This window comes from Piliocolobus tephrosceles, chromosome 21, assembly GCF_002776525.5.
Source record: "Piliocolobus tephrosceles isolate RC106 chromosome 21, ASM277652v3, whole genome shotgun sequence".
In the NCBI taxonomy this organism is placed as follows: Eukaryota; Metazoa; Chordata; class Mammalia; order Primates; family Cercopithecidae; genus Piliocolobus; species Piliocolobus tephrosceles.
In genome coordinates, this window is record NC_045454.1 from 4,675,883 (window position 1) to 4,690,200 (window position 14,318).

The window sequence follows — 14,318 nt, forward strand, 5'->3', positions numbered from 1 at the left end:
CCAGCTACTCAGGAGGCTGAGGCAGGAGAATCACTTGAACCCAGGAGGCAGAGGTTGTGGTGAGCCAAGATCGTGCCATTGCACTCCAGCCTGGGCAACAATAGCGAAACTCCGTCTCAAAAAAAAAATTGGCTGGGAGCCATGGCTCACGCCTGTAATCCCAGCACTTTGGGAGGCCGAGGCAGGCGGATCACGAGGTCAGGAGTTCAAGACCAGCCTGGCCAACATGGTGAAACCCCTTCTCTACTAAAAATACAAAATTAGCCAGGCACGGTGGTGGGCACCTGTAATAACAGCTACTAGGGAGACTGAGGCAGGAGAATCGCTCACAAGTGCTCACCACTATGCCTGGCTTTTTTTTTTTTCAACAGATGGACTCTCACTATGTTGCCCGGGCTGGTGTTGAACTCCTGGGCTCAAGTGACACTCCTGCCTTGGCACCCCAAAGTGCAGGGATTATAGGCATGAGCAGCCACACCTAGCCATGATAAAAGTTTGAAAACACAAAGAGGCCGGGCGCGGTGGCTCACACCTGTAATCCCAGCACTTTGGGAGGCTGAGGCGGGTGAGTCACCTGAGGTCAGGAGTTCGAGACCAGCCTGGCCAACATGGAGAAACCTCGTCTCTACTAAAAATACAAACATTAGCCAGGTGTGGTGGCAGGTGTCTGTAATCCCAGCTACTCCCGAGACTCAGCCTCAGCATTGAATCGCTTGAACCCGGGAGGCAGAGGGTGTGGTCAGCTGAGCTCGCACCACTACACTCCAGCCTGGGCGACAGAGTGAGACTCCGTCTCAAAAAAAAAAAAAAAAATTATTGAGGCTGGGTGATATACATGAGATGTCATCAAACTATTTTCACTTTTTTTTTGTGAGACGGAGTTTCACTCTTTTCGCAACCCCTGCCTCCCAGGTTCAAGCGACTCTCCTGCCTCCGCCTCCCAGGTTCACACCATTCTCCTGCCTCCGCCTCACGGGTTCAAGCGAGTCTCCTGCCTCAGCTTCCCGAGTAGCTGGAAGTACAGGCGCCCGCCACCACGCCCGGCTAATTTTGTATTTTCAGTATCACTAAATTCTTTGCCTAGCAAGGAATATTAATATTAAGACCCTGGGAAGGGAATTCATTCCTGGGGGGAGGTTTATAAACGGCCACTCTGGGAATGTCTGTCCTATGCAGTTGAGATAAGGGCTGAGATACGCCCTGGTCTCCTGCAGAACCCTCAGGCTTACTAGGGTAGGGAAAAACCCCGCCCTGGTAAATTGGAGGTGAGACCGGGTTCTCGGCTCTCGAACAGAACACTGTTTCCTGTTGTTTAAGATGTTTATCAAGACAATGCATACACCGCTGAACATAGACTCTTATCAGTAGTTCTGTTTTGCCCTTTGCCTTGTGATCTTTGTTGGACCCTTATCAGTAGTTCTGCTTTTTGCCCTTTGAAGCATGTGATCTTTGTACCTACTCCCGGTTCTTGCACCCCCTCCCCTTTTGAAATCCTTAATAAAACTTGCTGGCTTTGAGGCTCAGGTGGGCATCACGGTCCTACTGATATGTGATGTCACCCCTGGTGGCCCTGCTGTAAAATTCCTCTCTTTGTACTCTTTCTCTTTATTTCTCAGCTGGCCGACACTTATGGAAAATAGAAAGAACCTATGTTGAAATACTGGGGGCGGGATCCCCTAATACCACCATGCCTGGCTTCTTTATTTTTTATTTTTTTTTAACAGAAGGCCTCTCACTATGTTGTCCAGGCTAGTGTTGAACTCCTGGGCTCAAGTGACCCTCCTGCCTTGGCACCCCAAAGTGCAGGGATTATAGGCATGAGCAACCACACCTAGCCATGATAAAAGTTTGAAAACACAAAGAGGCCGGGCGCGGTGGCTCACACCTGTAATCCCAGCACTTTGGGAGGCCGAGGCTGGTGGATCACAAGGTCAGGAGTTCGAGACCAGCTTGACCAACATGGTGAAACCTTGTCTCTAGTTAAAATACAAAAATTAGCTGGGCATGGTGGTGCATGCCTGTAATCCCAGCTACTCAGGAGGCTAAGGCAGAAGAATCGCTTGAACCTGGGAGGTGGAGGTTGCAGTTAGCTGAGATCATGCCACTGCACTCCAGCCTGGGCGATAGAGCGAGACTCTGTCTCAAAACAAAAAAGAGAGAAAATGGCCAGGCGCGGTGGCTCATACCTGTAATCTCAGCATTTTGGAAGGCCGAGGCAGGTGGATCACGAGGTCAGAAGTTCAAGACCAGCCTGGCCAAGATGGTGAAATTCCATCTCTACTAAAAATACAAAAATTAGCTGGGCATAGTGGTGGGTGCCTGTAATCCCAGCTACTCGGGAGGCTGAGGCAGGAGAATTGCTTGAACCCAGGAGGCAGAGTTTGCGGTGAGCCAAGATCAGGCCACTGCACTCCAGCCTGGCGACAAAGCAAGACTTTGTCTCAAAAATAAAAAATAAATTAAAAAAAAAAAAGAGAAAAAAGAATAAGCTATGGAGAGGTCCCTGTCTAGATTCTGAATCAAGAGTCCAAAGAGACAGCCCTATGGAGTGCTTGAGAGCACTCCTACTCCAGCTCCCCCTGGGGCCCTGTCACAAATCTGGGCCAGCATCCCTATCGTCTCCTGAGCACCCCACCTTCCCTGGATGCCTGTGACCATCACTCATATCAGGTCTTGTCACCTCCTGACCAAAGCACAGCCATTAGGGACTGTGTGGGCGTCCAAGCTTCTGTCCATGGGGCCCTGGTACTCATTGGTGGGTGTCCCTTCTCGAAAGTGAGAACGCAGGACGTGAGTAACCTACAGTGTCTTTTTGCCTTGACAGCCCCACCCTGACACTTACTCCAGTGGTCCTGTAGATTGGAGAGATCCTCAGAAGTGGGCTTACCGAGCTCTAAGCAGCCGAGGATCCCAACGACAAGTCCCATCACGTGGTACAGAGGCAGGACTATGTAAACCACGTCATCAGCTGTGGTCCCAAATAAGGACAGCATCTTGCTCATCTGCAGTACCCTCTCGTGCGTGAGGATGGCTGGCTTCGGGAGGCCTTGGGATGAAGGCATGGCAAGGGCAGGGTGGTGAAATGACAGCACAGAGAGGGGCCTGACCAGAGGGATAGATCTCTAACAGCCAGGCCTGCATTGGGGTTTGAGGCTCTCAGAGAGCAGTCAAGTATAGGGATCTGTGGTTGGGTTCACAGGCTGAATTTGGACTGAGAGTAATATGTCAAGACCAAAGGTTTCAGTGGCTGTTTACTGGACACAGGAAGAATTCTAGCATTGACCTCTCAAATTACATTGGGGGTCAGAGTTCAGGCCAAATGTCAAAATCAAGGCTGGGCGCAGTGGCTCATGCCTGTAATTCCATCATTTTGGGAGACTGAGGTGGACAGATCACCTGAGATCAGGGGTTAGAAACCAGCCTGGCCAACTTGGCAAAACCCTGTCTCTACCAAAAATGCAAAAATTAGCCAGGTGTGGTGGTGGGTGCCTGTAATCTCAGCTACTCAGGAGGCTGAGGCAAGAGAATCACTTGAACCCAGGAGGTGGAGGCTGCAGTGAGCCGAGATCGCACCACTGCACTCCAGCCTAGGCGAGAGAGCAAGACTCTGTCTCAAAACAAACAAACAAACAAAACAGCCAGACAAACAAAACAAATGTCAAAATCAGATGGTAAAGTGGTTTCAGAGGTCAACACTGAGGCACAAGTCAAGTGTAGGGTCAGGTCAGCCTGAGAGTTCAGAGGCTGGTGCTAATGGGCACCCTCACCAGTGGTCCCTGAGGTGTAGATGAAGAGGGCAGGGCTTCTCCAAGTGATCCCAGCACGCAGGTCAGCAGGCACTGGATGGGAGGGCGCTGCATCCAGGGCAGCCCCCAGAGCCCCCACCCCTGGTGTAGGGGAGGTATGACTGAGGTAGAAGCAGCGGATGTTCTCAGCGTGCAGCTTGGGAAGGATCTCCTCCAGGCTCTCCCGGAGGTCTGCAGGGATGGGTCAGAGGAGAAACAGAGGCAAGGCTCACCTTTGAGGTCGCGAGGTGGGATCTGAGACCCATAGATGCAGGCAGAGTTGCAGCTAGCATAGAAAAGCTTCCATGTTGTTTGGTAAAGAATCCCATCATTAGTATTTTTGGTCAAAAAGGATTGAAATAGCCATTGTGGGAAAATTAAACTCTGGTGACTTGAGAACTACTTTCTTCTCATAAGTCTTGATTATAATCGCCTGAGAAAGTGGGCAGGTGGGGACCAGGGGCCTCTGCCAGTACCACCAGGACCCCTGTCCTACAGTCCCTGACCGTGCCCCCTTCCATTCTCCACTGGCTCCAAGGCTCTCACCTGGGTCCACCACCAGCACCCGGGCCCCAGAGCTCAGCACAGAGTGCACCAGGGGCATCCCCCGGCTATGCGGGTTGATCCAGGCTGTTGGGCAGCCCAGCTTGGCCAGCCCCAGCCACAGACACAGGGCTGGAACGGCCTGGGAAGCCAGCACCAGGAGGGCGGCAGGCTCCCCAGCACACAGGCTCGCACGGCCACCCAGCTCAGCCTTCAGGGCCCATGCCGCCTGGCAGGCCCGGGCATCCAGCTCGCCAAGGGTGACTGAGCCAACCCCGGGTCCCGTCCACACCAAGATTGCCCTGCCAGACTGAGCTCGTGCTCGCCTCTCGAAGGCATCTACAAAGGTGTCAGGCGGCTGCCGGCTCAAGCATGCCCTGACCTTCAGGCCCACATGGAGGAGCTTGGCCAAGAAGACCACATCAGCCGGCAGCCAGCGTAGCCCTGGGGGCGGCCGTGCTGGCAGCAGGGTTAGTGCCAGGGCCGCAGCTGCCAGGCTCAGCCCATGGGGCACCCAGGGGCTGAGCCAGGGCTGTGCTAACATGGCCAGCCCAAGTAACACACAGCATGTGGGATCCCCTAGGAGCCAGCGCAGGGTCACGGCCACAGCCACTGGCCACACTGGCTGTCCCAGGCCCCAGAGCAGGAGCAGCAGCAGCAGCAGCAAGGCCAACCGTCGCCTGACACTCATGGTACCAGCTCCTCCCTAGGAGCAGCAGCTGTGGAATACTGAGGCTCACCTCTGGCCCCTCAGAGTAGCCCAGTGGCTCCTCCCCAGGGGTGGCGGCCCTGGCACTGCTGACAGTGGCTGGTCCTCTTCCCTGCACTTTGCCCCCAGCCTTTCTCCTCTACACGTTTGTTTGCTCTGACTGGCCTTGTGTGTGGCTCCAGCCCTTCTCTGCCTATTTGCCACCCTTATCAGCCCCCTCCTTTGCCAGGTCTGACCCCTTTCCATCATTGGTCTCTGGGTTCCCAGGTCTCTGCCCCTTGGGCACCACCACTAGCCTCCCTTCCTGTTGTCCTGCCTGCCCCATCCACCCTCCGGGGCTGGCATCTAACTCCCTTGCCTCCCCTCCCATCCCTGCTGTGTACCAGGCACTCAGAGCACAGAAATCCCTGCCCTTGGGAACACTCCAATCAGGCCAAACAGAAAAGCAACAGGACAGCAAGGTGGACCTCACTGGGAGGTCCTCCTGTGACACCCACCTGAACCCTGGGGAGAGGGGCTCGCTGAGGCTACAGGAATCGTAGCCTCCTGTCAGGCATCCAGCAAGTGCTCAGTAAATAGAGGAACACTCGCATCGCCTGGATTCAAACCAGCTCTGCCCCCCACCCATGTGCTTGCTCTGTGAGTCTCTGCCCCACCTCTGGCTTTGATGACGATGGAGTCCTGGGGTTCAGGAGACTGAAGTCAGCCCATGATGCATGCAGCTGGATCATCAAAGCCTTGGCATTTCACCTTGAGGAGGCAGTCCCAGAAGGTAAACCCAGAGGAGCTACCATTGGCCTAGGAGCCTGGCAGGTCAGGCTGGGGCATGGCCCTCCAGGCCATACCCCACTCCACCAGCCCGAAATCCTTAGGGCAGGGCACCTAGGCTAGGAGCCACTGTTGTGCTGAAGAGGGGAGAGGTAAAGAGTGGCTGCTCCCTCCACTGGATGCAGGGACCTGGGACACTGGCTGGCCACTGGGGTGGTGTCCCCAACCGCCCAGCAGTCAGCCCCCTGATCCCACCCCTCACTGTTTCCTGTCCCCAACACGGCCATCGGAGCCCTCCCTGAACTTGGCCCCCAGCACCAAGGGCAGATATATGGGGGCTCATATGCCCTCAGGGCAACCTGGCCCCAAAGATCCCCCTGGGCTCACCACAAGTAAGGTGCTCAGCCATGTCCATCAGAGTGGGGGAGGGGAAGTCTCAAGTCCAAAAGGCCCTTAGACCCTGGCTGGAAGATCTATGGGAGGGGCCTCAAAGGTCGTGGACAGCAGCAATCAGGAGTGTGATGGGGCTTTCACATGGCCTCCCTCTCAGAGACCCATCGCAGATGTGGCCTGCCTATCCTCCTCCCCACAGGACTCAGGGATCCAAGAGAAGCAAGTGCCAGTTATATATGTAGCCCATCTTAGCCCCTACAGAATAGAGTCCAAGATGGCAAAGTGGACCATCCTGTCCCTCCCTGCCCAGGACAGCCTGTGGGCCGCATGGGTGCCGCCCAAGAACAAGGACGCTGAGCCCTGACACCCACAGCTTGTCTATGAGAGCAAGGCACGCACTGATCCAGGTGCTCACAGCCTCGTGGTTTACGCCCCAAGGCCTACAGTCCTTTATTAGAGTGAGAGTCCCGAGGCCCAGGCCCCATATATGATGGGTCCACTTGAGCCTCCTTAGGCGCCCCATGAGGGAGGGATAGCTTGGGTAGGGAGCTAGGGACCTTGCCAAGCCTCACACCGGGGCAGGGGAGCGGCTCCAGCCCCCACCCCCACCCCAGGAGAGGGCGGGGCGAGAACCCGAGTCCTATCTTGGGCCGGGTCCCAGCGCCTGAGCGCCCGGTTTAGGCAGGAAATGGTCTAGTTCTCAGAGGTGGTCTGGTCCCTAACCAGCCCCAGCTCGGCACCACCTGGAGGGTTCAAGTACATGGAGGAGAGGAGTAAGGCGGACTTAGGCCCTGGTATGGAGAAAGGGTGAAGGGAGAGAGAGGACCTGCGCTCAGGAGGGAGTGTGGTCTAGTGGCGGGAACCACAGGTCCCGTAGCGGGCGTGGCCGACCGTGCGGGAGGCCCCGGATTCACCGTGGGCGAGGCCAGGCCCCAGCCCCATCAGGGCGCAGGGTGCGCGGCCAGGTGGCGCTCCAGCAGCGCGCGGTGCGAGAAGACCTTGCCGCAGGCGGGGCAGGGCGCGCGCTCGGGCCGGTGAGTGCGCATGTGCACGTTGAGCGAGCTCTTCTGCGTGAAGCGCTTGGCGCAGACGGCGCACTGGAAGGCGCGCACGCCTGTGTGCGTGACCATGTGCTTGAGCAGGTAGTCGCGCAGCGAGAAGGATCGCCAGCACACGGCGCACTGGTGCGGCTTCTCCCCTGCGGACGACAGGGCGGGCCGCGAACTTAAGTCAGACTCTACAGCTCCCCGCCGCCACCCCACCCCACCCCCACGCCGGGGGCCTGGACCTGGCAGGAGCTCCCCTCCCCTCCCGAACCACTATCCCGGGATCCCATGCCTGTCGGGGAATCCTCCCCGTACTATGGGATCTTCCCACCCAGCAGGGACACCCCCTCCTCTCCTGAACCTCCCTTCACGTTGGGACTTTCCTGCCCAACAGGGACCCTCATACACTATCAAGTACCTCTCTCCCATCCCTTCCTGGCAGGGACCCCCTTTCTGTTATCCTGGAATGCCACTGTCTGACAGGGCTCCCCTAAATCCAGCAAGTACCCTGCCTGCAGGGAACCCAGCCTATCTGGAACATCTGTTGCCCATCTGGACTGCCCACTGGGCTCTCCCTCTACCCTGAGGGACCCTCTCCCTCAGCCCCTACCCACCCGGCACAGGGAGACACTCGGACCTCGCCCCCCTCGCCCATGCCCATATAGTCTCCTAAACTCAGTCTGACAAGGCCAGTGCCTTTCATAAGGAGGGACCTGGGCACATCTGCCACCTTCCTGCAGGAAGCCCCAGTTGCCCAGAACCCCTGCCCACTGGCCACTATGATGTCCTTGGTGTGATAGAGCTCCTCATTCTAGGTTAGGGGAGGGGAGGCAGGCTGAGTCCACCCCTAGATTCATCAGGTATTAACAAAATGTGTATCTGAGCCAGGCATGGTGGCTCCCACCTGTAATCCTAACATTTTGGGAGGCCAAGGCAGGCAGATCGTGTGAGGCCAGGAGTTCAAGACCAGACTGACCAACATGGCGAAACCCCTTCTCTACTAAAAATACAAAAAATAGCCGAGTGTGGCGGTGCACGCTTGTAATCCCAGCTACTCAGGAGGCTGAGGCACAAGAATCACTTGAACCCAGGAGGCAGAGGTTGCAGTAAACCAAGCTCGTACCACTGCACTACAGCCTGGGCAACAGAGGGAGACTCAGTCTCCAAAAAAAAAAAAAAAAAAAGCCTCTCTCAGTGGCAGGGTACCGAAAGGCAGTGCCTGCCAGGGGGTACCCCAGACTAACCACGCCCAGACACCTGGCTCAGATCACACACTTCACACAGCCAGCACTACCTTGGGGCCTCTGGCAGCTCCCTGGAGACTAACCACCCAACTCCCTTATTCCCAGGCCCCTGGCTCCTCCCAGTTGTCCCCAAGGCAGCCAGAGGTGATTATAAACTGACATCTCAGTCACTCCCCAGCTGAGAATACCATGGCTCCCCACCACTCACAGTCAAATCCCAAGTTCCAGCCCATGCAGAAACCTCCCTCACTACCACTGTGGCCTTCCAGCCAAATTTTTGCTTTTACTGACAATACCCAGCAGGCTTCTGCTTTCCATTCCTTTGTCCTCCATTTCGGCCCCCAGGGAGCATCCTCACCACATTCCTCAGTACCACCCTCCCACTCTTTACCTCTCCTGCAGCGCTGCAGAGCCACCTCCCTGACATGGCCAAGGTCCGAGGGAACCTCTGCACAGCTTTTCGGGGTCCTCTGCAGCTGTGGGGTCCCCACACTGTACCCATGTTTTCCTACTCCTGCCCCAGTCTCAGGAGTTCCTGGGGCCTTCATCGCACCACCTCTCTGAGGGTTTTTTACCCCTGGGCCCGGAAACCCACCCTCCCTTGCTGACTGCCCATAGCCGGACTGCTGGAAACCAGAGAGACACAGGAGGCTCCCTGGAGCAGTTTCCCAACCTGCCCAGGACCCCCTGCCAAGACTCCATGCCCATCATGTGCATCCTAGGCTGCTAAAGTTTCCACCACCACCCTTCCAAAGGCCAGGACAGGCTCCTGCTTCCCAACCCAGCCTCAGGATCCCCCTCCACAGAAGCCAGTACCTGCTGCTCCACAGAGTGGGACTTTCCCCTCCCCCACATACCTTGCACTTGGGGGAAGGCTCAATTTCCAGGCCCCCTGTTACCCAAAAGTAACAGAACAGTTCCAGTGCCCTGTAACTAGTGCTGAATTCCCCCTTAGGTTTAACTCTCCAATGAGAGATTCTCCCTCTCCTCTCCCGCCCTGGCTCACCCGAGTGGATGAACATGTGCTTGGTGTAGTTTTTCCGGGAGCTGAAGGTCTTGCGACAGTGGCTGCACTCATAGGTAGGTGGCTCAGCACCTGGGGTGCGAGCAGGGGTGCCTGAGGGGGCCGTGGTGGGAGCAGCAGAGGGAGCCGGGGCCTCCCCCAGCTGAGTGCTGGGGGCTGCCTCGGGCTGGAGTGTGGGGTAGAAGGCGGGTGGGGGGGCAGGGGCTGGCCCCGATGGTGCTGAAGGGGGTGGTGCAGGTGGCCCGGGGGCACCCAAGTGAAAGGGGAAGAGTGCGACGGGTGGCCCTGGGGTCTTCACACCAGGCGGGCGGGGTCCAGCCAGTATGCAGTCGGGCTGGACAGGGGTCTCAGTGGGACAGCCTTCGGGGACAGCGCCATCCTCGTCGTGCCAAGTGGATACATAGCTGTCTGGAAATACGTCCTCAGCTGCCCCAGCTCCCCGAAGAAAATCCCGCCCGGCACCACTGTAGTCAGCGAGGCCAGTGGGTGCAGGGGGCTCCTCGCAGGCGCTGTCAGCAGCAGCAGTGAGGAAGCCGGCAGCACAGTCTGGGAAGGAAGGAGGTGCCTGTCCCTCGCCCGGGCCGCCACCTTCGCCGTCCTCGCCATCAGTCTCATCGTCAGTTTCCTCGTCATCCTCATCACCGCGGTCGTCAGGGGCCGCGGACAGTGAGGGGTCAGCATCAGGCCCCTCGGCCTTGGCAGGTGTTGGGGGCGCAGGCAGCTGCAAACGCGCGGGCTGGCGCTGCTTACGGCTGTGCGCAGCACCAGGGTGCCCCGGGGGGCGCGCAGCCAGCAGGTGGCGCAGGCGGTGACGCAGCTGCGCAGGCGCGAGTGGCGGGGGCACAGGGGTGGGCAGGGGCGTAGGCGCAGAGGTGCCCGGGGCTCGTGCGCGGGCGATAATCTGCGTGCATTCGTCGATAACTGTCTGTATGCGAAGCACCGACGCGGCCGTGAGCACCTGCAGGGCTTCGCCCTGTGCCACAACAAGCGAACCGCTGTACAGGAACTCGACCAGCTGTCGCACCGTCTGTGCGGGCACCACCGGAGGCACACGGATCTCAGAGTGGCCGAGCAGCAGCTTGTCTTGGAAGAAGGGCGAGCCGGCCGCCAGCACGCAGCGGTGGGCTCGCAGCGAAGCTTCACGAATGCGCACAGTCACGTCGCAGAAGTGCCCCCCAAGCCTCTGCCCATTGAGGGTCTCAAGCAGAGAACGTGAGAAGTTCTGCAGGTGTATGTGGTGCACAGCCTCTGCAGCCGCCATCTGCATAGAACAAGAGGAGGGCCGGAAGAGGTCAACTGAGGACCCCCCTCTGTCCCAACCTCCCTGTCCCCTCACCCCTTGCTGCAGGACAGGGCTCAAGAGTGCACCACACTCCAAGGCGCGCTAACCCATCCCTCCCCAGCTGCCCTTCACAGTCCCCAGTCCCAACACAGGACACTCCAGCACTCCCTCCTCCTCCCATCTCGGTCCTGGCCGGGCCCTCTACAGCCCCCCACTAACGCCGCAAACCTTAGCACACTCCTAGGAGACGGTGTTGGGGATGTGAAAGGTCTGCCCCTCTCCAGGTCTCGCTTACAGCCCCCGAAAAGGTTCAGGGCTTGGCCTACTCTATGTTGACTCCCCCACCCACCCCACCCCATCCCAACTCCAATAACCCTAAGCCTCCCCATGTGCCCCTCCAAGAGGGCAGCCCTGTGTGTAGAAGAGGCCAAGGACCCCCATCCCAACTGGCTAACCTGCCTCACCCAGAGCAGACCTTGCTCACTACCCAGCTAGTTTCCCCTCCACCCCTGCTGGCAGCTCCTTTTGGTTTCCTTTAGCTACATCCCCCCGGTATGAGACCCTATGCAGAGGCAGGATTGCTGCCTCAGAACCAGGTCACCTTAACTAGTATATACAGAGGCTTTCGCAGGAGTGGGATGGCATGACCTGTTTCCTGGGCAGCATGGCTCTGGGTGTGCCTGGTCACTAAGGGCTGAGGGTAAAAGGTTGGGCATTACCTTGGGAGATGCCCCAGGGAAACCAGAACATGGTCCCTGGCAGCCCCTAGCATAGCAGGCAGGGAGGTGGCTCCTGCAGCCCCAGCTTCTTGCCATCTGGATGGGGCCTGTGGGGCCCAGGGTGTGGGTGTGGCACAGAGAGGGGAATTGTGGAATGAGCAGGGGTGTGTGACCGGATAGGTGCCCACTGAGCAAGCGGGACAAGGCCCAACATCAGGTACCAGAAAGGGGAGGGAGTAGTCCCCAGAGGACTCTGGAATGTGAGGAGTTCTGCTACCCATCCATCAAGCAGGCAAACCGTGATCCTTCGGCCTGTTTCCCCTTCTATCAAACAAGGGATGAGATACTCGGCTCATCCCGCACCCAGACTGCACACACCTCCAGTCTAAGGGAGGAGGGCAGGAGCGTTGGACTCTGACATCCGTATAGCCTCCACCAGCCTGTCTCTCCCTTGGAGTCACAAAGCCCCGGAGTGGGCTCGGCTTGATGCTGCCCCTACACCCTCGGTCTCTACTGGGATCTCAAGATTCAACCCCTCCAACTCCTTATGCCCAATCCGCCGTCCCTTTGCTCAGCCAGACGCCTCGCTTTCTTGCATGCCCAACATTTGACCCTCAGGCCACTAGGAGCACCTCCACTGCCCCGTTCCCGCTGTCCTGGACGGATGAAGAAACCTGGCTGGTCTCTCCACGCCCCTCGCCTCCCCTTCTGTTCCCCACATGGCAGCCAGAGGGAGCCTTTCCAGACTACAGATCCGGATACACCACCCCGCCCCCCGGCCCCACTCTGAGCCTTCTGTGCAATGCCTCAAAAAAGCCAGGCCTGTGCTTGTGCAAAGGCTAACTCAGCAAGCAGCACCCGCCCCATCTGTATTCACCTAGCACCTGAAAGGCTTCTAATCTGTGTCCGGCCGATGGGGACGCATCAACCCGAGAGACCTGAACCCTCCTTTCCCGCCCTGCCCCGCCCCGCGGCGGGCTCCATTCCTCAGTCCCGACGCCGCAAGGCCGGCCTGGACACTTCAGAACAAAGGCCAGCCTTCGAGACCCGGCGCCCAGGCCAGCTTCCTGGGTCCGGCGCCGCACACCCCCGCCACGCCTTCGCCGCGCCGTGTGCTTTACCCTGAGCGCGTTCTCCCAATCTCTGCTCCATTGCCCGCGCCCCACCCTAATCCCAAAGCACCCCTCTGACCCGCCGCGGCCACCCCGCACCCTGGCCCGCGCCGTACCCCGGTCCTGCAGCGCCCCCTCGCGTTCGCAGCGTGCGCTTCTAGCGGAGCGCAGGTGCCCCTCCCCTGGCACGCCCCAGCCTCCTCGCCCGCCCTGCGGCAGGGGGATGCCCATCCGACCCCACCTCCGACTCCTCTTCAGGCACCAGGCTCTACTGTGGCCGCCTCCTTCTCACGGACTAGAAGGCCGCACTTCCGGGCCCCTACGCCGGCGGAACCAAAGCCCGTGGTCGCGGCGGCGCAGGGGAAACCCTACCCGAAGCACATTTCCGGTATTTTTATGGCAATCGGCTACCGTCAGTCCGCACTGCGGCTCTCAGTCGGAACCAAAGTCGAAGAGGCTAGGGCTGCCTCGTTGCGAGGAATTTCTGGACTAGAGCACTCTTCCGGCGTCGCCCAGGAGATCAGGGGTGTGGCGAGGCCTGCGCGATCAATCCGCAGGCGCCCTGTGATGGAGAATGGGAAGGCAGTTCCCGGCCCAAGTCACCAACCTGTTCTGGCCAGTTTAAACCCCACTGCGAACTGGGGAAGTGGCCTTATTCCTGTGACACGGGTGAGAGCTGAAGTAGGTCTCGGTCCCTAGCCGCCAGGAGGCGCAGGCGAGCTACCCCTACTCCAGGCCCGCCCGCTGTGGGTGGGATTGGGGAGCGGACCCCATCTCGGCCTTGGCACCTTCTACTACAACGCAGACAGGAACAGACAACTGCCTCACCCTGCTCTGGGCCTCTCCTGAGCTAGACTCTGTGAGATTCTGGGACATTGCAAGTCGATCTGTTATGGGGGACAGAATTCTGAAAATGGCCCCCTCCAAGATTCTGTGCCCAAATCTCCAGAACCTGTAAATATGATAATCTCACCTATGAATAGTTACACTACATGGTGAAAGGGTTTTTGCAGACATAACTAAGGTTACCCATTAGCTGATCTTAAAAATAGAATATGATTCTGGATTATTTTGGTAGGTCCAAGGTAATCATAAGGGTCCTTAAAGGCAGAAGAGGAAGGTGGAGAAACTTGAAGTAGGAGAAGAGTTTTGTCCATGAGAGGGACAAGTGTCATGCTGAGAATCTGAGAATCTGAGAAGAGCTGCAACAACAGCCAGTAAGAAGACAGACCTCATGGCTGGACGCAGTGGCTCAGGCCTGTAATCCCAGGACTTTGGGAGGCCAAGGAGGGCAGATCACGAGGTCCCAGGAGATGGATACCATCCTGGCTAACACGGTGAAACTCCGTCTCTACTAAAAATACAAAAAATGAGCCGGGCGTGGTGGCGGGCGCCTGTAGTCCCAGCTACTTGGGAGGCTGAGGCAGGAGAATGGCATGAACCCAGGAGGCGGAGCTTGCAGTGAGCTGAGATCGTGCCACTGTACTCCAGCCTGGGCGGCAGAACGAGACTCGTCTCAAAAAAAGAAAGAGAAGAAAACAGACCTCAGCCCTAGAAGTGCATGGAGCTAGATTCTGCCCACAACCTGAACGAGCTTGGAAGCAAATTTTTCCCCAGAGCTTCCAGACAGCAACTCAGTCCATACCACACCTTGATTTCAGCCTTTCTGAGACCCACAGAAGACCTACTTGGG

The 14,318-nt window shown here is 58.0% G+C and overlaps 2 protein-coding genes across 4 annotated transcripts in view; both read right to left on the reverse strand.

Annotated features, from left to right (window-relative positions):
• Nucleotides 1-6,038, reverse strand: part of SLC27A5 (solute carrier family 27 member 5) — a 14,160-nt gene extending 8,122 nt beyond the window's left edge. Inside the window, exons 1-3 of the mRNA XM_026457557.1 lie at nt 4,332-6,038; nt 3,768-3,977; nt 2,888-3,046 (exon numbers count right to left, since the gene is read on the reverse strand). Coding sequence (XP_026313342.1) covers nt 2,888-3,046; nt 3,768-3,977; nt 4,332-5,019 — 1,057 coding nt within the window. The 5' untranslated portion in view covers nt 5,020-6,038. The remainder of the gene's footprint in view (nt 1-2,887; nt 3,047-3,767; nt 3,978-4,331) is intronic.
• A 562-nt stretch (nt 6,039-6,600) lies between these two features.
• On the reverse strand, nt 6,601-13,838 carry ZBTB45 (zinc finger and BTB domain containing 45). 3 transcript variants are annotated; one of them, XM_023197549.3, is made up of 3 exons: nt 12,998-13,838; nt 9,495-10,773; nt 6,601-7,396 (listed from the first exon to the last, which is right to left on the reverse strand). In XM_023197549.3, exons 2-3 carry the CDS (start codon nt 10,771-10,773, stop codon nt 7,140-7,142), a joined length of 1,536 nt encoding a protein of 511 aa, XP_023053317.1. In that variant the 5' UTR covers nt 12,998-13,838; the 3' UTR covers nt 6,601-7,139. The 3 variants fall into 3 exon arrangements, with proteins under 3 accessions (XP_023053317.1, XP_023053315.1, XP_023053316.1); XM_023197547.2 differs by having other exon boundaries at nt 12,867-13,838; XM_023197548.3 differs by lacking the exon at nt 12,998-13,838 and adding an exon at nt 12,742-12,935.
• Nucleotides 13,839-14,318: the final 480 nt, after the last annotated feature.